Source organism: Carica papaya, chromosome 3 (genome assembly GCF_054855325.1).
Source record: "Carica papaya isolate Zhongbai chromosome 3, ASM5485532v1, whole genome shotgun sequence".
Classification (NCBI taxonomy): domain Eukaryota; kingdom Viridiplantae; phylum Streptophyta; class Magnoliopsida; order Brassicales; family Caricaceae; genus Carica; species Carica papaya.
The window spans coordinates 35,430,350-35,452,126 of NC_142311.1; the positions used below are offsets into that span (position 1 = coordinate 35,430,350).

The following is a 21,777-nucleotide window of genomic DNA, read 5'->3' on the forward strand; positions in this document are numbered from 1 at the left end:
CCCCAAGAGTCATGAAAGTCTTTTATGTCTCATCTAACCAGTACTCAGTCTCTTCAAACGAGGATACCCCTGCAAAAGTAGATGAGTTTAGTTTTTTGTACCTCTCAGTGTAGTCTAGATCCATAATTGGTGGAACTGGGTCCCGTGGAATAAGGATTGGATTGTGCTGGGGAGGGACCAGATGATCCTGTGGTGGTACTGGATGACACGATGGAGGCATCGGATTGTATTGTGGTGATACCGGATGATGCAGTTGGGGCATCGGACTATACTGTGGTGGTGTCGGGTGATGCGGTTGGGGTATTAGACCATACTGTGGTGGTGCCGGATGGTACTGTGAAGGAACATGATCATAACGGGGTGACTTATGATCCTCTCGCTGCAGAAATGGCTCAAATTGTGACCCGGGTATTACAATATGTCTTTTTTCTTCTTAAAATGCATTATGAAAATTTATTTTTAAAAATACATATATTTTTTTTAGAAATCATTTTAATAAAATATTTACATAAACAAATAACTTTTATTTGTTAAATAATTTATTTACTTTTAAATATACTAGAAAAACACTCAAAACTCCATCTCACTTTCCTATGTGGACCCCACTGCCATCAACCTCAATCACTCCATATATCTCTCTATCTTTCACTAATTTACCTAATGCCCCTGCTTTCACACTTTACTAACTTACCTCGCTATTTCACTTGAAAAATTAACCGTTTCTAACTCCTCATACTCTAATTACCAAACTACCCATCCACTTCGGCTACCCATCTCTAGTACAATTCACTATTCTCTTCTAGGTCATACGGGGGCGTTTTCGTCAGACCATAAAAGTGAACTGCAGCACTTTATCCTATATTTTCGAAATTGCCACTTATACCAACTAGCGCTTTCCGTTAAAGGTTACAGAACTTAAATGACCAAAATACCCTTTTGCGTAAACGCTCCACGGCTTTTCTGTTCACGAAATCATCGTGAGCCGAAGGGTAATTTAGACATTTCAGCTAAACCCTGATAATCACGCTGTGGCAACGTGGCCTACTTTTCCCCGAGCGGGAAAAAAAACAAAACGCTTCGATGGTTGCCACGTACTACCCGGCTCGATATCTGTGTGAACTGCCACGTGGATGACACGTGGCATGATCCAACCGTCGAAAATTTTATATAAATTGTCCCCACCTTCTCTTCAATCTGTTCCTTGTGTTCTCCTCATGAGTCCAAACAAGCGCTCCTTTGAATTCTCTCTCTCATCCGAGTCACCATTTTTGCTTGTTGAGCTGTCTTTCCTCCGGCGAGGTAGTTATTGGCTAAAGGAAATGGAAGCTCCGGCGATGGAGTATTTTTTGGAAGTACAAAGCAAAGACGTCACGCTCTCGGTTCGTCGCGTGTTTCGGGAACTTTAGCCGTATCCATAAAACTCCTCAAGCAAAAGCGACTTTTACTTGGCAGAGTTTTGAAGTTATTCCATGCTTTGTCTGGCAAAATCAGAGTCAAGCCAAGTATATAATAATCGGAGTATAGGAGGTGCATATTTTAGACTAGGAACCTCGAATTTTGGTTTAGTTAATCTATCTTTGGCAGAATTCTGGATCCTTGTGGAAATTTAGGTTCCATTAGATCTCATTACGAGAGATGTGTTCTGGAGTTAGGAATCAGACTGGTGTGTTGATTGCTTCGATCTTTGTATTGAATCGGAGGAATCTTCAGCTTTTTCTCTCAGGTTTAAAATTTTAGTTTCTGCTAACCGCGAGGATTTGGTGCATAACTGCAGTCTTCGTTCTCGAATTTTAGTAGTGGAGACGAAGATTTACCAAAAGATAGTGTATCCTAGTTGGAGTTTTAGAGGTTTACTTCAATTGTCCATTTTGCTCTGGTTTTTTTGGACTATACTTTTTTAAACAACCTAGCCTTTGAATAATGGAGAAGAGCAATTGACAGTTCTCGAGATTTTTGGTCGCCGTGAGGATTTTTTTTCATCTCAATTTCTTGATCATTATCGTCATTTCGCAATGAAGATTCAGCCAATCAATTCTCAGGCACCAGAATGGGTAGGTCCGGTGGAGCCAGTGAAGCCGGCCACGAAATCGCGGCTTAAACGTCTGTTCGAACGCCAGTTCACGAGCGTTCTGAAGAATTCCGTTGCGGGAAAGATCTGCGATGCCGATGAGCCGCGTTCCAGCAGAGAAGGCTTATGCGAATTCGAGCCTAGCTCCGTATGTTTGGCGAAGATGGTACAGAACTTCATCGAGGAGAACAACGGCGGCAGCAGCAGCGAGAAGCAATCAGGTGCAGTTAGGTGTGGTCGCAACTGCTTCAATGGGAACTACAACGACAGCTCCGAAGATGAACTGGACTCCTTTGGTGTGTTTGGCGACTCCAATCTCTCTTCATCCGGTGAAGCGTGTGATATCCTAAAGGTATACACACACACAAGTCGATTAGTTAGCGGTTCTGTTTTTCTGTTTTCTTAACGCTTTCGTGGTGATTTTGTGGAGAAATAACGAAGATATTCCTTTTTTGGACAGAGTCTGGTCCTCTGTGCGAGCGTTTCAGAGAGGAATTTACTGGCTGACACTTCGAAGATTGTCGAGAAGAACAAAGTCTGCAAGCGCAAAGATGATTTATGCAGGAAAACTGTTGCTGACGGATTATTGGGGTTGGGATACGACGCTTCAATATGCAAGTCTCGCTGGGAAAGATCCCCCTCATATCCCGCCGGTAATTTCCGTGTTTAAAAACTTTATCTTCTATCTTGCGAGAATATCTACATTTTCTGTTTGGTTATGGTTTCCGATAACATTCAGGAGAGATAAGTTGGAATTTATTTTTCATTTTTAGTCAAATTTGGATTAATACATTTCTGCGGTTTGGTTGATTCCTTTATTTGAAAGAAAGGATGCAACAGAAAGTTGGTATTGCTTCACACCAAACATTTGGGCTTTTCTTCAAGCCGAGGAAACGGTGTATGGAATCACGGAAGAAGTTCACCCGAAAAATTGACTACTGTTCTTTTCTTTAGGCCGTAGACACGTATTGTTAGGCTGTTTGTTTGGCGAGAAAAATGTTTTTCCATTTTTTTTCCGCTCATCAAAAATCATATTTTTCCTTTTCTAATTGTTAATCTGAAACGGTACCCAATCGAGGAAGAAATGTAACGGTGGCTGCCTCCTGTTACAGGAGAATACGAGTATATAGATGTGATAATTAAAGGCGAGCGACTGTTAATCGACATCGATTTCAGATCAGAATTCGAAATCGCTCGATCCACGAAGATGTACAAATCTATTCTTCAAACTCTCCCATACATCTTCGTGGGCAAAGCCGATCGGCTGCAGAAGATCGTTAGCCTCGTATCGGAAGCAGCCAAACAGAGCTTGAAGAAGAAGGGCATGCCTGTCCCTCCATGGAGGAAGGCAGATTACGTCAAAGCCAAATGGCTTTCTCCTCACGGCCGAGCAACATCAAACCCCACCGGAATTGAAACCCTCGCCAAACAAGAAAATAAACAGTCTGTGGCCGCACCGAGCAAGTTCGAAATTAATCATGGCGACACATCTGGGGAAGAAGACAAGTCCAAGGCGGTGGTGGAGGAGTGGAAGCCCCTTGATATTAAGCCCAAGGGTTCCCGGATTGGTGTTAAGATGGTGACTGGTTTGGCTTCAGTAATTGAAGATTGAGAGCCATGAAATTTTGATCTTTTTTTTTTTTTTTAATTGCATCACTGTTTTTTTTTTTGGGTGACTATAACCAATCAAATCCAAAAAAAGGTTGTAATATATATAACTTGCTGGATCCCTTATGCGTTTTTTTATGTAAGGGTCTGATATGATTCTGTTTCCTACCGCCCGGATGCTAACATTAATAAGATTCTTACAATAAGATTTGAACAGTGTTCTTCACTAAAATCTCTCCCTTTCTCCTCTATCTCATTCTTGAATGTGAGAATAATTGAGGTTTTAATAAGTTTGGATATTGTTCTTGCTGATTAATTACTTTTCATCATTTTTTGTTTTTTTTTTTTTAATTGGATCTTCTGCAGAGAAGCAATCTTTTGAGTCAGAGGAATCAGATAAAGCTCCGCAGAGAAGGTACGAATTCTTCATTTGTTTATCCGTTTCCTTTGGATTACTATAATATACTGGTCTCAGGTGTTGGTTTAAATTAATGATACTTTATTTCTTCTCCAGTGGGTGGGTGAACCAAATTACATAATGAAGAGAGCAGGCTCGTGCAGTTTTGAGTTGTGTGAGGTTAGAGTTGACAAGAAACTACTCATTTCTATTTTTTTTTAAAAGAGGTTTTAAACGTTCCTTCACATGGGCTTCTTCTTACTTTATTCATGTTTTCTCAAAACTGGTCATCATCATTTTTGTTTCTTTCTACTAGTAACCAATATTCATAGTTTATTCCGTCTGCCAAATGCTAAAATCCTATAAATCTTTTATTCACCTATTTACATTTGATATTTCATGTTTTTGAAGAAGCAGTGTATGTTTTACCTAGGTTCAGTCTTTCTTTAAAAGAACTCTTCCCCTCGTTCTTTAAACTGTACGATCTTCAATAGCTAATAGAAAGTTCGTCCGTGGTGAGGATAAATTTCTGTCTCCCAAGGCATTCTACGGTATACAGCTTTTGGTTTTACTTAATAACTGAGCAACTCCTAATTAGGGTATACAGCAGACTGCTAAGTGGGTGAAAATTTGAAACCAAAAACTTCATTACCAATTTTGTTTATCAGATTACTTAGGTACCTAATATTACTAAAGAAAAAGCTGATACTGAAAAAAAGCTTGGAAAATCAGTATATTACTAAATTGTAATTTATTCTGAATTCAAAGTTTCTAACTTTTTTGCCTTTTTTCTTTAAAAACATTACAGTTTTATTTTATTCTGTTTTCCTTTTCTTTTTTGCTCTCTCGTAAATACTGGCTAAACATCAAAACAAGCTTTGTCGTTTACCAAATGTATCTAATAACATCTTTTAGAAATGTTATTAGATACCCTCCTCCTTCCTAATCTTTGCTCGCATAGAATCAACATTTTTTAAACATATATGAATATGTTAAATTATATTATGGAATTTATAACCATTTTGTACTGCATCTAATGATATTCAATTTTAATAATCATGTTTCGATTATGTACATGTGTATGGCAAAACCAAAATGTAATACTTTTTTGAAGAGACATTGAGAGTACCAAAAAGCTGTAAGATAAAACTATGGTGGCTTCTTTTTAACCTTTTATTGGTATAAAACTTTTGAGTTAGTAAAACATATGCATTATTGAATAACGAGTAAATATACATATATATATATACACGTGTGTGTGTATATATTTATTTAGCTTATAAACTCAGAATGTTTTGGTAAAAATTATAAAGGATATTTATTATTATTTATTGTTTGCATTGCTATCAATTAAGAAAATTTTATATAAAGAAATAAGTTTAGTGAAAACACTTTTGATGGTAATTTAATAAAATTTATGTAATAATTTTAACAATGACTATAAATAAATAAAGATTAATGATATAACTACATATGTTAATTATGATCATATTAATGATAAATATATATAATTTTTTAATAAATAATTTAATGATTATTAGTGTATAGTAATGTACTTAGTGATTTTTAACAATATTATTTTAATTTTTAAACTTTAATTCATGTTAAAATTTTAATTTTAAATGTATTAATCATTACATTTTGACCAAATCATTTCATTTTTTAAAAAAATACAAATCTAGAAACTCCTTGAAGTTTAAAAGTAATTTTTATCTTTTATGCACATGGATGAAGCTTTATATATATATATATATACATGCACCTTAGCCAAGTTAGAAAAATGGTTTTATTTTTCTTGAAGAAAAAAAAAAAAAAAAGAAAGAATCAAACTTTCATCAAATTTGATTTATTTAAAATGTATTGTTGCAATTTTATATAAAATTTAATATATGGTTGGTTTTTTCATTACAATGTAATTCATAACCTCGAATTTAAAATAAGTGTTAGTTTACACATAAGTTCTACTAAATTTGAATATTTCAATCTAACATATCCCTAATCATTCATAAGAAATGAGTGGTACATGACTCTTAGGATTTATTTTTAGTACTTTTAAAATGTTTCAATAGCTTTTAATTTTCTAAATTTGCATTGATGGGCTATGTTTAAAAGGGTTACTAGATTTATGGTTGGTGTTCGATTTATGGGTTGGGTTGTGATGTGAAAATGAGAAATGGGTTTGAAAATAATCACTATAGCTCAACATGGGTTATATACTCATAAACCATATTTGATAATATTCAAATAGTGAATTTACAAACCAAAAACTCATTTGGGAGACTTATTGATGATTCAAGAAAATGAAGAGTATATATCTTTTAAAATTCTCATTTTTGTTTGAAGTCTATCTAATTGAAATCATTGGATGCATGTATTTATATGTAAGAATGTCAAATGACCCGTTATAGACAATTTAAATTCGATTTTATATTATAAACTATGATACAAAATGTTATTTAAAATATATAATAAATTACGTATGACATATTTTACAAAATTGTTAGTTTAATCTTAAAATAAAAATAAATTTTTAAATTTTATTTTGATTGAACATTGTTTATATAACGTAAGTATTATTTACGTTGACAGTTCTAAAATTTGATTTTTTTAAAGTTTTAAAAAATATTTTAATTTAAAAACTAACGTGATTTATATTATAAAATAAAAAAATACATAACTAATTACATATATAATTGAATATGTATATTTTAAAATGTTTTGAACTGTGTTTTATCATATTACTTTATTGATTATATCAACATCTTAAAATGATATTATTTGAATATAAAAAGGTGATTATTCAAATTATATCTATTAATATAGTTATATTTTTTATAATTTTTTTTCTAGAGTTTTTTAATTGTATAAATTATGTCTTAAAAGATAATTTTAAAAATTACTATTTATAAATCTAATATCTTTTAGAATATTGAGAAATTAACTTTAAATCCAATGGTTAATATATTTTTAAAGAAAATTGTGAGACTTTAATTTTTACATAATATAATAAATTAAAAGTGATTTTACTATTTGTTTGAGTCAAGTTTTTCTTGTTATCTCAAAAATTCAAATAGTATAATTAATTGAAAAATAAATTTATATAATTTATCAAAATTAATAATTTAGTACCTTTTGTTTAACAATAATATATTATAATTTTGATTAAATTTATTAATTAATTTTCTTCAAATAATGCATATAATAAATTAAAATTAAATTATAAAATAATTCATAGTTTAATAATTAAATTATTAATAATCCGCGGATTAGAAGATATGATTAGACACGTTGCAAATACTCTTGGGCGGTGAACTTACGAAAAGAGAAAATTTTGGGTGCAAGAATTTAGGGTTCAGGGTTCAAGCAAGCTTTAGCTTGCCACTGCAACTACACTTGCCATTTCGAAAGTTCACGAAGGGGGGATTGATTTTGTTTGCTTCTCACTCAGTTACAGAGAGCTTGACAGGTAAAAATGCCGCTAGGCGAAAGAGGAGGCTGGGACAAGAGTGAATCAAAGTACTGCGGAGTGGAGACTGACTTTGACGATGACGTGCCTGCTGTTCTTTCTTTTAACCTCTCCGCCGGAGGCTTTGATTTCGTCCTCGCTCCCTTGGTTTGCTTTCCTTCTATCTTTTGCTCTCTTTCAAGTTTTCTAAGCAAACTCGCATTTCCAGTGTCGTTTCTTCCTATTTTACATATAGGCTTCTATTGTATGTATTGGCTTGTGAGAAATGCATGTTTTCTTTTTCTTCTGTTGGATAGTCGCACTTAAGCCAATGGCTGTTGATTTGTGTAGTCAAATATTATTTGCTGCATCGTGATGCATGGACATTTTTGGTGTACCTTGTAATGTTTATGCTTGTGTTATTTAATCATCCAGATGGATCCTACTTATAGGCCAAGCTTAAGAGAAGAGGACATTCACGGCTCCCGTGCTCTGCCATTTGCTGGTTCAGATTTAGTTTTGAGCCCGTCCCAGTGGAGTAGTCATGTTGTAGGTAGGAAATTTCTTTACCTTGTTTGCCTGTCAATTTTGCAATTCTTTCGTCTAACGTCATATAGTTATTTGTTTTTTCGAAATTGTCTTTTGAGTCATCTGTTGGATGTATACTACTAATATGGATGGTAAGGAATGGAGTGAGAAATGAATTGACAACTTAACTGGTCACTATGGATGTCTGGAAATCTCGCAGACGAATGTAGATGATATCTTGTCAAGGGACGGTATTCTGTTTTTCTCATTTGGTAGAATTACAGCCGGATTAACCTGCAGGTTATAAGGCCGGTATGCGGGACAGGTACTGGTTTAACTCAGGCTCTCTTCCCAGTGGTGGAGTCTTATTCACTAGGCTCTCTTACCAGATGTGGGGTATTATCAGTATAACATGAAGTTTAGAAGCATAATGATTGTTGGATTTGTTTGTTATAATTTTTTAACCTGTATGTTACTAATTAATAGGATTGCACTGCATTTCACTAATTTCCTTTTTGCTAGTTCTAGCGATTTGATGTCAGTTATGCTCTTTTTCCACGTATTGTTGATTTTTACTTTGGTATATATTATAAGAATTGCTTTAAATTTTAATCAAATTTGATCTTTGGTGTAATGTTTTGCTGTTTTTCCTTAAGACCACCAATAATTGGATTCTTGATTATATTTAGGAAAAATTAGTTCGTGGATTGACTTGGATTCAGAGGATGAGGTACTTCGGATGGATTCTGAAACTACCCTGAAGCAAGAAATAGCATGGGCCAGTCATCTTTCCATACAGGTCTGCATTGTTTAGTGTTTGCCCTGAAGGTTGCACCTGTAAAATCTACATTGTTTTCTTGGCTATGTGTAATTCTCCTTCATGCATCAGTTGCATAGGCCATGCTAGAGGGATTCACATTGGTGGAAGTCATATGCTTTCCTTGTACTTAGTTCTTTTCTAATGTGATATCAGGATATGATGGCATCTGGTCCTTTTAATATGGTTAAGTTAATTCAGAAAACTAAGCAGCATATATTTAAAAAGCACATTTTTTGTAACATTTCCAATGACATTTTTATCTGTAATTTTTGTTCACATACTAGTGGCCAAAACATGTGGAATTCTCTTAAATTGTAAGATCACTTTGCAGTGCAATATCTGAGTTGTTCTGATGCTTTTCTTTGAGTAAGTATTATGAGGAAATTAACTATGAAAAATGTTTCCTTGATGTGGACTTTAATACTAAATATCGTGAGTGAATTCAGTTTTAATTGGCAGTTATCAGTTTCCTAATTGTATATAGTCATAAGCATTCGTGATGCTCTTGTATTTGTAAGTATTTGTTTCACAACATTTTTTACTGTTAAATGCGGCCTCTGTGAAATAACTCCTTTTCTTTGGTGAAGAGTTAAAAGGTTTGGTTCTAATACTTGTTGTTGGTGCAGGCTTGCCTTCTCCCTACTCCTAAGCAGAGATCATGTGCCAATTATGCTAGATGTGTGAATCAAATTTTGCAGGGCCTAAACAATATGCAGGTGCTTTTCTACATCTATTTTTTTTGTACTTTTCGTTCCTTCATTGTGTAATTTCAATTATTGTATATCTTATCCTTATGTTTGGTCATCTTTCCTTTTTCACTTCTTTAATGAAGTTGTGGCTTAGGATTCCACTGTTGAAGACTGATGATGATTCTATGGGTGTAAACTGTGATATTCTAGTAAGTGAAGCCATGCTCAATTAGGTTACCTTATGCTCCCTCTCTCTCTCTCTCCTCCCTCCCTCTCTCTCTCTCTTCTCTGTTAACCTCAATATCTATCTTGGGTTTGAAATGTTTCTTTTGATGTAAAAGGAGAAATTATTGTTGCTTTTTCTGTGGTATTAATCTACTTCTGTAGAAGCTTTTGGTCAATCATTTAAGTTTCTACCATACTGAATGCCGAGGCATTGGCAGGTCTTAGTATCTATTAGGAAACTTATTCTTGATGCACCTTCTTCAATCCTGTTTTTGGTGTTGTTCTTCACAGAACGATTCTTGGGAACAATGGAATTCTTTTCGTCTCCTCTCTGAGCATCATAGTCAGCTCTCTGTTGTCCTTGATGTTATGTGAGTTAAGGAGACCTCTGTTCTGCTGTTCTGTAAGTTAGCAGTTGCTTGTTTCTTTTGTAAAATTTTAACAAAATTCTTTATTGATTAGGAGTACACTACCAGCTGCAAACTCGATAGGCCGTTGGTTTGGGGAATCTGTCAGAGCAGCCATAATAAATACTGATGTAAACCAATCTTAGATTTTCTTCTGTGTATACCTGACTGACTGTTGGTTATGCAATGCATCTATACATGTGGGGTTCTCAAAGGTGTTCCTATTAATTTTGCAGTCTTTTCTTACTAATGCACGGGGTTATCCTTGCCTCTCAAAGCGCCACCAGAAGCTAGTAACTGGATTCTTTAACCATTCTATACAGGTACATAAAAATTGCAAATTTGCTTGACTATCTTTTCCATTGAGGATTCTCTTTTGCTGCAATTTTTGGAGGTTTTGTGTTCTAACGTAATTTGTTAATTATAAGTTGGTAGAATGTCATTAAATTTCTCTGGAAATTTATGATGCTTTGTGTATTTTTCTATCTTATTTGGTCGAAATGTTCTTTTCTTCTCTTATATTGTGTCATTAGGTTCACAGTTAGATACTAGTAGCTAACATTGCTAATTTACTGATGATTATTCTTCACAACGTGAATGCAGATAATTATTTCTGGAAAATCTGCTCATAATCTTCCCTGTCCTGGCACGGGTTCGGCTGTCAATCATAATAGCAATAATGTTGAGAGTAATTCTTTCCTCTCTTTTTTTTTTGGTTTGTCTTAAACAGTTCACTACTGATTGGTATTATGCAGTGTGTCTGCACTCAGTAATTGTGTTTGCTAATGGTCATATTATCTACATTTATGCTTATACCTTAATTGGTCTATACATGTCTTGTATCTTAAAGAATTGGTCTTACCTCAGGCATTCCAAGACATCCCCTTAGGCCATATTTGGACTATGTTGCTCATCTCTACCAAAGGATGGAACCTCTTTCTGAACAAGAACGTATTGAGGTTGAATTTGTGTTTTTCTCTTACTTGATGTTGCTCCTTTGGCTCTAGTGCCTCCCCTTGCTCCCTTAACCCTCTCGCAACTTATAATGCAGCTTGGCTATCGAGACTTCTTACAGGCTCCATTACAAGTTAGTTTGCTTTCCCTCTTGTTATGCTATCTTCTGAGAATACTTGTTTCTTTTTTGTTGTCATTTAAATCCATAATTCTATCTCTGTTTTCATTTGTCACCAAATTTTGTTGTCTCATTTTTGTATTTTGGATGTTCTACTATTCAAATCAAGCCCCTCATGGATAATTTGGAGGCCCAAACTTATGAGACATTCGAGAAAGACGCAGTGAAATACATCCAGGTATGTATATCCATATCGATGTGCATCTGGCATTTTTATATTCCCTTACCATATGTATTTTGATCCCTCCACTCCTTTGCTTCTTTTTCCCTTTTTATGAATATACACGTGCTCATGAAACTGATGGCACATCTGGTTGTGATTGGTGATTGCTGTTTATGTTGTATTCTGAATAATGACACTTGTTTTTATATCTTGCTAGTATCAAAGGGCTGTCTCCAAAGCCTTGTTGGATAGAGTCCCTGATGAAAAAGCATCTACAGTGACCACTGTAAGCTACAGACTTATTACTGCTTATGATATAATGATTCATATAATGTTGCAACTCTGCACATGCTTTATGTCTAGAATCTGTAGTTTAGCATTCTGTAAAACACATGATATGCAGCCAAGATGTAATATGAATGATGCTAACATATCTTACTTCATGTGGAAGGTGCTAATGGTTGTAGGAGCAGGAAGAGGACCTCTTGTGAGGGCATCATTGCAGGTTCTTTCTGGCACCTTGCAAGCATGTGGAAAATGAGTTACATCAACAATAAAAGGTCTGCCCTTGAAGACTATTTTATGTGAATTCCTGCTGTTTCTTTACAGGCAGCTGAGGAAACAGGACGAAGTTTAAAAGTTTATGCCGTGGAAAAAAATCCAAATGCAGTTGTCACACTTCATGTAAGTAGAGATTCTGTTTGGCTTTTCCAAGTTTGAAAAATTGAAACCAGATAAGATTTTCATGAATGTAATGATTTTTTCTTCAAGCTTCTTGATCTTTGGAAATTATTCACTCACAATGGTATTTTTGAAATAGAGATTGGTTAAAATGGAAGGGTGGGAGGATATGGTTACCATAGTTTCATGTGACATGCGTCATTGGGATGCACCTGAGAAAGCTGACATCTTGGTATGTGACTGGTACGTATGGCGCATCATATATCAATTTTATTCTTTATTTATTTTGTGCTATTTTGATATTTAGGTTAGTGAATTGCTTGGTTCTTTTGGTGACAATGAGCTATCCCCGGAGTGCCTTGATGGAGCACAAAGGTTTTTGAAGCAGGATGGGATCTCAATACCAACATCGTATGTATTCCTCTTTTGATTTAATTGTCATTTTGTGGAAACTTGGGTATTTCAAAAAAAAAAATTGTGGAAACTTGGGTTGATCATCTTCTTATTCTACTTGAAGATGGTCGGCAAACATTGGGAGATTCTCAATTTTTGTTCCTCTGCTTGGATTGGAATTGAATTTCAATAAATAATAATTAAGCCTATTTGGTGAAAGAATTCTACATTTTATTGTTTTTCAGATTAAAGGCATTTGGATCCAAAACTTAGTATCTAATTGCTTGAAGTCCGAAATCAAAATGATCCTTGTTCACTTCTCTATCGTTATCTCCACTAATTCATTTGTTATTTCTATCGAGGATAAATGGTTCCGTATTTTTGGTTCCATTATCTTGGGGCACTCACTCGATAGTCTTGATGATTTTGGCTCCGCTGTAGATATTCTTATTGATCTGTAAATTTTTGTACATGGGCAGCGTCCCTTTGGCGCCATCATATCAATAGATCTCACTCTTTTATTTCAAAGAAAAAGTTAATAATAAAATTGGTGATTACAGATAAGACTGCAATATCAATTCATAACCGCGACCAATAAATCAATGTATAACTTGATTAATCCTAATCAAAGAGTAATCTTGATATAGCTAACCAAACAATATAATAGGTCCATGCTATTAGTAGTTAAAAGCTTTAATTTTCAGAATGACATTGGACGCCTCCTATATGGATCAATCTTATGGATATCGAAATGTTATAGTTGAGACTGTTTCATAAGTCTAGAATTCATCTGTCCCAGGCATTTTGGCAGGTGATAATTCTGATATTTAAAGTTCTCTGTCCCTAGACTAATGTTCATGGTTTGTCTCCCATCCTTGTCAAATGCCTCTCTCAGGTACACAAGTTTCATCCAACCAGTGACAGCTTCAAAACTATATAATGATGTATGCCTTTCTCTTTATTCTTTAGTTTATCTTACCATAATCCTTTCCCTTTATTCTTTAGATTATCTCATTATAAAAATATATTTGGATTGCTTGTGGTTGTGTTATAGGTTAAGTCGCATAAAGATCTTGTCCATTTTGAAACTGCGTATGTTGTCAAACTGCACAGTGTTGCAAGACTTGCTCCTTCTCAACCTGTGAGTTCTTACTTCTGGTTAATCTGAAACAATGAGAACATAATGGTGCTTTATCAGTTTATATGATTGAATTTCTTGAAGTTACTTGTAGAGACAACTATTTTGATTAAGGCTTAGTTGAGTTGACTCACATTATAGACATTCATAATGTTGGCGTTTAGTTAACCGTAAAATTAATGTCTTATGTGATGTTTCTTTATTTGCCTGAAAACTTCAAAATTGACATACTTCCAGTTATTAATTTGGGTTTTTCTTAAATTGTCTGCCATCTTTAATAGGTATTCACATTTACTCATCCAGACTACTCAAGTAAGAAAAGCAACCAGCGTTACAAAAAGCTGCTATTTGAGATTCCTAATGATACTGGGTCAGTCTTGGTGCATGGTATGCTTTTATTTCTATACTTAGAAGTGAAGACAAATATCCTGGAAAAATTCTTTTTTTTTTTCTTCTTTAAATGTCTCTCTCCCATGACATAGTATCAGTCGGCAGAGAATACACCTGCTAAAATATAGGAATACCAGCACTTAATCATGAAGGGACAATGTCAAAGGGAATGAATAATGTTATATCTGTGTGTATCCATGCTTGTATCTAGTTATGTACAAACATGGACAACTTGATAAGTGGAAGGAACAATAGAGATTCATGATTTTCTGTACTTGCTGAAATGGTATTTTGTGAAGCCAGATGGTTATCTGCCAACCAATTGTTTATTACTTGTTAAGTATTCTTTGGTGAAGTAGTATTCTTTCACTTCAATGTATTTTTATTTGGGTTTTGGTCCTGACTTCTTTATACACACAACAAAGGATTTGCTGGCTATTTTGATGCTGTACTCTATAAAGATGTACATCTTGGCATTGAACCCTCTACGGCAACACCAAACATGTTCAGCTGGTAAGCCATAAGGTCCTCTTTAAATTTTTAATATTTCATCCATAATGATCCATAATGATATCTTTTCGTTTGACATGTTCACTGTGTTAATCATGTAATTCTTTAAATTTGCGTTCAGATTTTACTTTCACGACTTGTGATGGATTTTAAGAATTAAGAAATAAAAATATGTAGTCACTGGTAATAATGCTCTTTGTAGGCTTTTTTGCAGTTGATTCTAAAAAGTAAAACATCATTCTCTTCTTTAAAATTGTTAAGTAGGATCAAAATTTTAATTCTCTTAATAAACAATGTATTTTGGTGAAATGCATTATAAGTCAGACCAACCTTGAGTGCGTCCCGGTAACTGTAATCTTCTGAAGTTCTATCAACTGTTTTTAATATTTGCTTGCATTTCTTCTGCATTTTACCTTTTTCTTCGTTATTCTTATCTGGGCTATTTTTTTTCAGGTTTGCAATATTTTTTCCACTAAGAAAGCCAATATATGCACAACCTGGCTCTCTTCTAGAAGTACATTTTTGGCGTTGTTCTGGTTCTACCAAGGTAAACATTTTATTGCATCAATTTTTTACGATAATATTTTCTGTGACATTATTATTGTTATTTTTTTGGTTCTCTCGTGATTGAGACATTTCGGTAGGGTTTTTCAGAATTTACACCTCTCCTTCACATGCTTTTTTTTTTTTTTTTTGAGGATCCTCATAAACATGGACTTGAAACATGTAGCGATAATTTCATGCTTATAACTTTCCTGGGACTGTGACATAGGTTTGGTACGAATGGTGTGTAACCTCTCCCTTCCAGTCTCCTATCCACAACAGCAACGGTCGTTCATATTGGGTCGGCCTTTAGGGTTTATCAAAATTGTCGATGTATTTGTTGTAAGGAAAAAAGTGGCTGTGATATAAGCACAAGATCAAGGGATCAAGTCCTTGAAATAGAGCTCTCTCATTTGATTGAACAATGGGATTTTGTCTATAGAGTATTATCATTTAGAAATCGAAGCAAGAGGAAAAGCCTCATAGATTTTTGGATTAGATTTGTACTCCTAGATGGTTTTATTCTTTCTGGAACAAAATTAACTCTCAAAATTGTAGAATCTCGACGAAGAACATAAATCATGTTTTCGATTTTTGCTTACATCTACAGATCGAAATCATGTTGTTGTTTTCTTTTTAATGCCTAACGGTTCTTTAGAATGCTTTCGCGATTCTTTTCCTTTTTATAAGTAAACGTTCTCTGTAACCCTTTGTACAGAAAAATATAATTTTATTGAATTTTTAATCGAACGGTTAAAATCAATCTGATTTTTAATCTCTTTTTTTTTTCGACTCCATAATATTATTTTTAATTAGCTTATAATTATGATATCTTCTAATGGAATTAATATATTATCGCAATAACCAATTGATTATTTGCCTTATCTGTCTTGTAAAGTGATGGAGTTAGAGAATATAATTTAAATTTGTAGGCTTAAATGTTTGGGAAATTCAAATAAAAAAAAGTATTCTATGTTGAATTAATTTTGATATATAACAAGATTGTTAGGTGACACACCCAAACAATTTATTGGAATTTTGTTGTAAATTTGAAGAAAATATGGTAGTAAATGTAATAGGGGAATATAAAAGAAATAATATAATAATATAAGAAAGTAGATTAAAAAAATCTTTTTTCAAATTCACCATATCACAAAGTTTTTTACGACCTTTATTTATAGGGTTATATGAAGTCATGAACTAAATATGAAGTTATCATAGGATGAGAAGAAGTATGTATGAACATGCATAGCTCATGATATTCGAAGAGTTCATAAGACTCTCCCTTTGTATGTTCATTTAGAATAAAAAATTCGTTTCGTTAAAAATTTTACTGAAAAAACTCAGTGGTATAGAATTTTTGCGAAAAAAATATGTAATAACTCACATCTCTGATACATATCGATATTGTGTACTAATTTCTTAAATATAATTGTAGATAATTATTTGATAAATAAATCGGCTTAGTTTTCACTTGAACGAATTTGTTGAATTTAAATATCGTCATTATTATTTTTTTGAAGATCGTGCATGAAAAATAATTTTAAAATTTTTTTATTAAAAATATATTATCTTTTTAGTTAAGTTATGGATGTAATATTATCTTGTAATGCATCGTTGACACATTTCTTTTATAAAGTAGATCGTGTGTCTCTTGTATATGTTAAATAATTGATATCGGCCATATACATTATGAACTTACTTTGTTAATAGCAAATATTCTACATACTTTAAAGAAATAATAATAATTATTTGTTTTCTAAACCGTCTATATCATTTGGGATATAACTTTACGTGGATTAGATAAATATTTTCTATTTGCATAAATAATTAATTGTTATTTTGATTATTTTGAATAAAATAAATCTATGTTTATTGTTCATCGAAAGTATCTTAAATATCTTTACTTTCATTTTAGTATCTTTTTATAGGGGAAGAAGTATATCTTGCTAATAAGTTTACAAAAAAATATTATACTCGAAAAGTATCATTAGCAAGATGTATTAGTACACCTATACTAAGATAAGGTAGTTTCGGACCAAATCTCTTCATTATTCATACGAGATCAAAAATGATCTTTATGTTAATCAAGTAATCGAATAACCATAAAAATAATTGATGGGTGCATTTTTATCTATATAAAATTATTTTATGATTTTTATTATATATGTTAGTCGATATAAACATGAACTCCATTTGCTAACAAATTGATATATAGTTTTTTAATAAAAATATGTGAACCATTCTTATAATCTTGTTTTAATGATTAATATTAACACATAATCAACATTTACCTGTGATCGAGCAAAAGATTTAATTAAGACCTTATCGATAGTCGTTAAGATTTAATCAATGTCTTATTAAGATCAACGGAGATTCTAAGATTCTTGATATAATGTAAATACTATCTTATTTTATTATAAATAAAAGGGTTTGGCTTATTAGATTCGGTAGTAAATTAAATCGTAAATTTAAATAAATTATATTGATTATATATAATTAAACACTTTAATCATAATTATAATGACATACTTAATCATCAAGATGATTTATTAATCACATTAATAAATCAAGCAACATTTACAGAGAATCAAATTTATATAGTTTCATCCCATAGCCTTATATGACAAGAAAATACAAGCCAAAGAATAATAACATACTCATCAATGGTTAATATGAATACAAGTATTTGGAATTCCCACTTTGGCCTTTTCCAAAGCCAAGAAGTGGATAAGAGAATGGCTATCTGAATCCCATTCTTTACAAATTCCTCTGTGTCCATCATTTTCTCTCTTGAAAGCAAAAATGGCAGCTGCTTCCATGACTCTAATTCCCGCAGCATTCTCAACCTCTTCAAACTCCTCCAAATCTTCACTCAAAATCTCGCCAACTTCACCATCACCAACATTTACCCACAACCGAAACCAGCTCAATTTGAGGCGAGACTTGTTGAAAGGAGTACTCGGTTTACCTCTGATTCTGATCAAAGGGGTTCCCAATTCAGAAGCTAGAGAAGTTGAAGTGGGTTCTTATCTCCCTCCATCAACCACAGACCCTTCTTTCGTCCTCTTCAAAGCCTCTCCCAAAGACACCCCTGCCCTCCGCGCCGGTACTACTTTTTTCTCCATTCACTGCTACAATTAAACATATGGATATAATGCAGGTGCTTGTATGTACTCATGGTATGTACTTGATATTTAGTTTGTTGCAGGGAATGTGCAGCCTTACCAGTTTATTCTGCCGCCGACATGGAAGCAGGCTCGCGTAGCTAACATATTATCGGGGAATTACTGTCAACCAAAATGTGCAGAGCCATGGGTAGAAGTGAAATTCGAAGATGAGAAACAAGGGAAGGTACAAGTCGTGGCTTCTCCTTTAATTCGCCTAACAAACAAGCCCAATGCGACGATTCAGGATATTGGGAGTCCGGAGAAATTGATTTCCTCTCTCGGCCCTTTTGTCACCGGAAACTCCTACGATCCAGATGAGCTCTTGGAGACTTCTGTTGAAACTCGTGGCGACCAGACGGTATAAACTCTTTTCCCCTACGGCCCACACCCGCCGCCCGCGCGCGCGCCCCAGTGGTTGCCCCGTCGCTCGCGTGCGGGCCAGTCGAGTGGCTGCCGCGCCGCTCGCGCGCGCGCGCGTCTAGTGGTTGCGGAGCCGCTTGCGTGTGTGCTCCTAGTGGTCGTCCAGTGGTTACTGCGCCGCTCGCGCCCGCGTGCGCCCAGTGGTTGCTTTGCTGCATGGGCGTGTAATTTGGATTATGCTGACAATAGGTTATTGTTTTTGTTGTTTGGCAGTATTACAAGTATGTGCTTGAAACGCCGTTTGCTTTGACGGGCACACATAATCTTGCAAAAGCAACAGCCAAAGGAAATACAGTGGTGTTGTTTGTGGCTAGTGCTAATGATAAGCAGTGGCAGACATCTGAGAAAACTCTCAAGACCATGCTTGATTCGTTTCAAGTCTAGTTTTTTGTTGAATAGAATGAATATTATAAGGTTATATATATACTTATTTGTTATGTCTATACATGACTTGTAGATTCATGAATCATTTCTTGTTTTTGTTCATCATATTAGATACTGCAGGTTGTGATTGAAGTGTTTTTATATGAGAATTTGACAGTGAATTTTTTGTAGAAACTTGGACCAGACACTGTTCTGTCCACTGTATTATGCAACTGGATTGCCATGCAATTGATTTTGGTCAAACCCAATGTAGAACATGGCCAAAACTTGATGATCACGTACTCCGTTAACCACTCAAATAATATAATATGTATATGTACATGTATATTTCCTCAGTAATTATTTGATCAGAAGTCAACTGAGATTTTCCAGTACTCCAGAAAAACAGTGGGAATATTTTGATTGTCACAAGTTCAGCAATCCCACAACCAGGAAAAGATGGTTAGTAATAAACAAATTACTTGGTCAACGATAGAAAGCTAAAGCTTGAAGCAATTTCAATTTGAAAATGTTTTTAAATTATCATGTTTATTTTTAATTATGAACTGATTTTGAAGTCTTGTTTACAGGTTCTATTACATTGATGCCAAATCACAGCAGACAAGGTCAAATCTCAATAAGTTAGCAGGGAAGTTATCCATGTTTATATTGAAAGAAGGAGGTAGGTTCTTTGAGTTGTCTTGACTTGTATATCAATAGGAAGCCATCAGGAAACTTGATTGCTTGATTTCACAAGCAAAGACCACACCTTTATACATATATATATATATTTATATAATAGATATTTATTAGATAGACTTCAGAGAAGGAAATGTCGTATATATTCCATTTTGTGTGTACAACAGCTTATAGATTCTTCCTTGACAATCAAACACAAATTGTAAGATAAAACTCTTTTGTGGCTCAGCCAATGGCACCATCATCCCCTATCAAATTCATTGAAAAAGCCCTAATTGGCAGCAGCAGCAGCAGCTTTACTCTATCCTACTCAGACCCAGAACAAAAATGGATTATTAGAAGGCACCTTCTTTCTCTCCTCCAAAACTATCCAAATTTCAAGGTTTCAGCTGATACTTTCAACCACAATGATGGCACTTCTGTGAACCTTTTAAATGTTAGAGGCTTTCTAAAGGTATCCAAATCCAACAGAACTCCTCCCATACCCTTAACTCTCTGGCTCCACCAAAACTATCCTTACATGCCTCCTATAGCCTTTATTTCATCACCGGACCCCAAGACTCAAATTCATGCGAACCATCCATTTGTTGACACTTCTGGTGCTGTCACTCCACCTTATCTTTCTACGTGGGAATACCCACGATGCAGCTTAGTTGATTTTGTCAACAAACTTGTTAAAATCTTTGCCTGTGATCATCCTTTTGCGTGTTCAAGTACTCCTAGTTTTTCTCATCATTCTCTCGTGTCGAAATCAGAGGCTCTAGACCGGCTGATTGGTATGCTTCACTATGATATGTTAGCCTTGAAGGTGGAGGCGGAGGAGGAAATTGAAGGGCTAGCAAGATTGCAAGTAGAGATGAACAAAAGAGTTCGAGTAACAAAAGGAATGATTAGTGAACTGGAGAAAGAAGGCGAGAGGTTGAACGAGAAGGTTATGAAACTGGGAGAGGATACAGATAAGATCATGAAGTGGGTGAGTGATCATGAGAGAAAATCAGTGGAGGAGGATGCTTTTGAGGCTGATGATGAGTCGTCAAAGGCTGTTATTGATAGTTTGGCTGCAGATATTGCCATAGATGATCTGATGTATTCACTGGATAAAGCAGTTGAAGATGGAGTTATAACATTTGATTTGTATATGAAGCAGGTGAGAACATTAGGCAGAGAACAGTTTTTTCAGAGAATCAAGCATATGAAAATTGAAGGAATCTGAATAATCCCCTTCAATGGTTTTCTCTCTCTCTCTCTTTCTTCTTCTTTTTCTTTTCTCTTTGTATAGTTGCTATTCACTTATATATGAATAAATGAATTATTATTTGGAATTCCTTTAAAACTCACTTTATTTTGATGATATGATTATGCAAATGCTTTATAAAGATCAAAAGAAAATCATAAGTTAAGTCTTCCCCATTTGTTAGTAATGTATGTATATATATATATATATATATATATATATATAGAGGGCTCGGCTTTTAGCCCAATTAATTATTGAACTTTTCGGGCCCAAACAAACGTATATATATATATATATATGAAGAAGAGGGGTGTTTCTGTAATTACAAGCAAAAAAAGGTCTTGAAAATTTTAAATGCCACCTGTGCAGAAAGTTCATGACGTGGCAATAGATGATTGGGCAAGGCGGGGACCCCATAACGGAGGTGCCTTTTCCCCATTCTCCACAGCGGGAAGCGACCGCATATGCCAAAAGATACCCAAACGGCGATAAAATCAACGGAAAAATATCTATTCCCACTAATCACCCTCACACTTCTTCCAATTTACAAATTTGCCATTCCTATTTTTTTAAAATATTAAAATTTTAAATCACATATTTAATAATTCTGTTTATTTATTTGAATAAAATTTTGGGTCGACTTTTTCCCAAAAAGGGCGTTGACTTTTTCATAATTTGGTGGATTTGGTTATAAGAAAATAGAATTAGTATTAAGAAATAAATCACTAATTCCTAATTTCCAATTACTTGGAGG

The 21,777-nt window shown here is 34.3% G+C and overlaps 4 protein-coding genes across 7 annotated transcripts; all 4 read left to right on the forward strand.

Annotated features, from left to right (window-relative positions):
* Positions 1-1,185: 1,185 nt before the first annotated feature.
* On the forward strand, positions 1,186-4,627 carry LOC110814792 (uncharacterized). Of its 2 annotated transcripts, XM_088216884.1 has the most exons (4): positions 1,186-2,420; positions 2,529-2,721; positions 4,043-4,091; positions 4,191-4,627. In XM_088216884.1, exons 1-4 carry the CDS (start codon positions 2,013-2,015, stop codon positions 4,213-4,215), a joined length of 675 nt encoding a protein of 224 aa, XP_088073010.1. In that variant the 5' UTR covers positions 1,186-2,012; the 3' UTR covers positions 4,216-4,627. The 2 variants fall into 2 exon arrangements, with proteins under 2 accessions (XP_088073010.1, XP_021898062.1); XM_022042370.2 differs by lacking the exons at positions 4,043-4,091; positions 4,191-4,627 and adding an exon at positions 3,181-3,892.
* A 2,738-nt stretch (positions 4,628-7,365) lies between these two features.
* Positions 7,366-15,738, forward strand: SKB1 (SHK1 binding protein 1). Its single transcript, XM_088216885.1, has 23 exons — positions 7,366-7,686; positions 7,954-8,071; positions 8,736-8,845; positions 9,493-9,582; positions 9,699-9,764; positions 10,072-10,151; positions 10,243-10,318; positions 10,424-10,510; positions 10,791-10,875; positions 11,055-11,146; positions 11,239-11,274; positions 11,429-11,497; positions 11,700-11,768; positions 11,934-11,987; positions 12,092-12,166; positions 12,303-12,395; positions 12,471-12,574; positions 13,452-13,500; positions 13,611-13,697; positions 13,976-14,081; positions 14,510-14,597; positions 15,048-15,141; positions 15,367-15,738. Exons 1-23 carry the CDS (start codon positions 7,546-7,548, stop codon positions 15,448-15,450), a joined length of 1,953 nt encoding a protein of 650 aa, XP_088073011.1. The 5' UTR covers positions 7,366-7,545; the 3' UTR covers positions 15,451-15,738.
* A 2,103-nt stretch (positions 15,739-17,841) lies between these two features.
* On the forward strand, positions 17,842-19,366 carry PPD6 (thylakoid lumenal protein (Mog1/PsbP/DUF1795-like photosystem II reaction center PsbP family protein)). 2 transcript variants are annotated; one of them, XM_088216887.1, is made up of 4 exons: positions 17,842-18,246; positions 18,349-18,665; positions 18,941-19,141; positions 19,283-19,366. In XM_088216887.1, the coding sequence occupies exons 1-3, from the start codon at positions 17,943-17,945 to the stop codon at positions 19,109-19,111; spliced, it is 792 nt and encodes a 263-aa protein (XP_088073013.1). In that variant the 5' UTR covers positions 17,842-17,942; the 3' UTR covers positions 19,112-19,141; positions 19,283-19,366. The 2 variants fall into 2 exon arrangements, with proteins under 2 accessions (XP_088073013.1, XP_021898073.1); XM_022042381.2 differs by lacking the exon at positions 19,283-19,366 and having other exon boundaries at positions 17,843-18,246; positions 18,941-19,170.
* A 48-nt stretch (positions 19,367-19,414) lies between these two features.
* LOC148268611 (Ubiquitin-conjugating enzyme/RWD-like protein) lies at positions 19,415-21,111 on the forward strand. Of its 2 annotated transcripts, none has more exons than XM_022042380.2 (3): positions 19,415-19,552; positions 19,681-19,772; positions 20,019-21,111. In XM_022042380.2, exon 3 carries the CDS (start codon positions 20,022-20,024, stop codon positions 21,000-21,002), a length of 981 nt encoding a protein of 326 aa, XP_021898072.1. In that variant the 5' UTR covers positions 19,415-19,552; positions 19,681-19,772; positions 20,019-20,021; the 3' UTR covers positions 21,003-21,111. The 2 variants fall into 2 exon arrangements, with proteins under 2 accessions (XP_021898072.1, XP_088073012.1); XM_088216886.1 differs by having other exon boundaries at positions 19,421-19,552; positions 20,545-21,111.
* Positions 21,112-21,777: the final 666 nt, after the last annotated feature.

What these genes read in the sequence shown, in the direction of transcription:
- LOC110814792 (XM_022042370.2), top strand. Translation starts at nt 2,013, where the DNA reads ATGAAGATTCAGCCAATCAATTCTCAGGCACCAGAATGGGTAGGTCCG. An exon ending in AAGCGTGTGATATCCTAAAG is followed by an intron (nt 2,421 to 2,528) that starts GTATACACACAC and finishes TTTTTTGGACAG; the next exon opens with AGTCTGGTCCTCTGTGCGAG. An exon ending in ATCCCCCTCATATCCCGCCG is followed by an intron (nt 2,722 to 3,180) that starts GTAATTTCCGTG and finishes CTCCTGTTACAG; the next exon opens with GAGAATACGAGTATATAGAT.
- LOC148268611 (XM_022042380.2), top strand. Translation starts at nt 20,022, where the DNA reads ATGGCACCATCATCCCCTATCAAATTCATTGAAAAAGCCCTAATTGGC.
- SKB1 (XM_088216885.1), top strand. Translation starts at nt 7,546, where the DNA reads ATGCCGCTAGGCGAAAGAGGAGGCTGGGACAAGAGTGAATCAAAGTAC. An exon ending in AAGCATCTACAGTGACCACT is followed by an intron (nt 11,769 to 11,933) that starts GTAAGCTACAGA and finishes TTCATGTGGAAG; the next exon opens with GTGCTAATGGTTGTAGGAGC. An exon ending in TTGTGAGGGCATCATTGCAG is followed by an intron (nt 11,988 to 12,091) that starts GTTCTTTCTGGC and finishes GTTTCTTTACAG; the next exon opens with GCAGCTGAGGAAACAGGACG.
- PPD6 (XM_088216887.1), top strand. Translation starts at nt 17,943, where the DNA reads ATGGCAGCTGCTTCCATGACTCTAATTCCCGCAGCATTCTCAACCTCT. An exon ending in CACCCCTGCCCTCCGCGCCG is followed by an intron (nt 18,247 to 18,348) that starts GTACTACTTTTT and finishes AGTTTGTTGCAG; the next exon opens with GGAATGTGCAGCCTTACCAG. An exon ending in AAACTCGTGGCGACCAGACG is followed by an intron (nt 18,666 to 18,940) that starts GTATAAACTCTT and finishes GTTGTTTGGCAG; the next exon opens with TATTACAAGTATGTGCTTGA.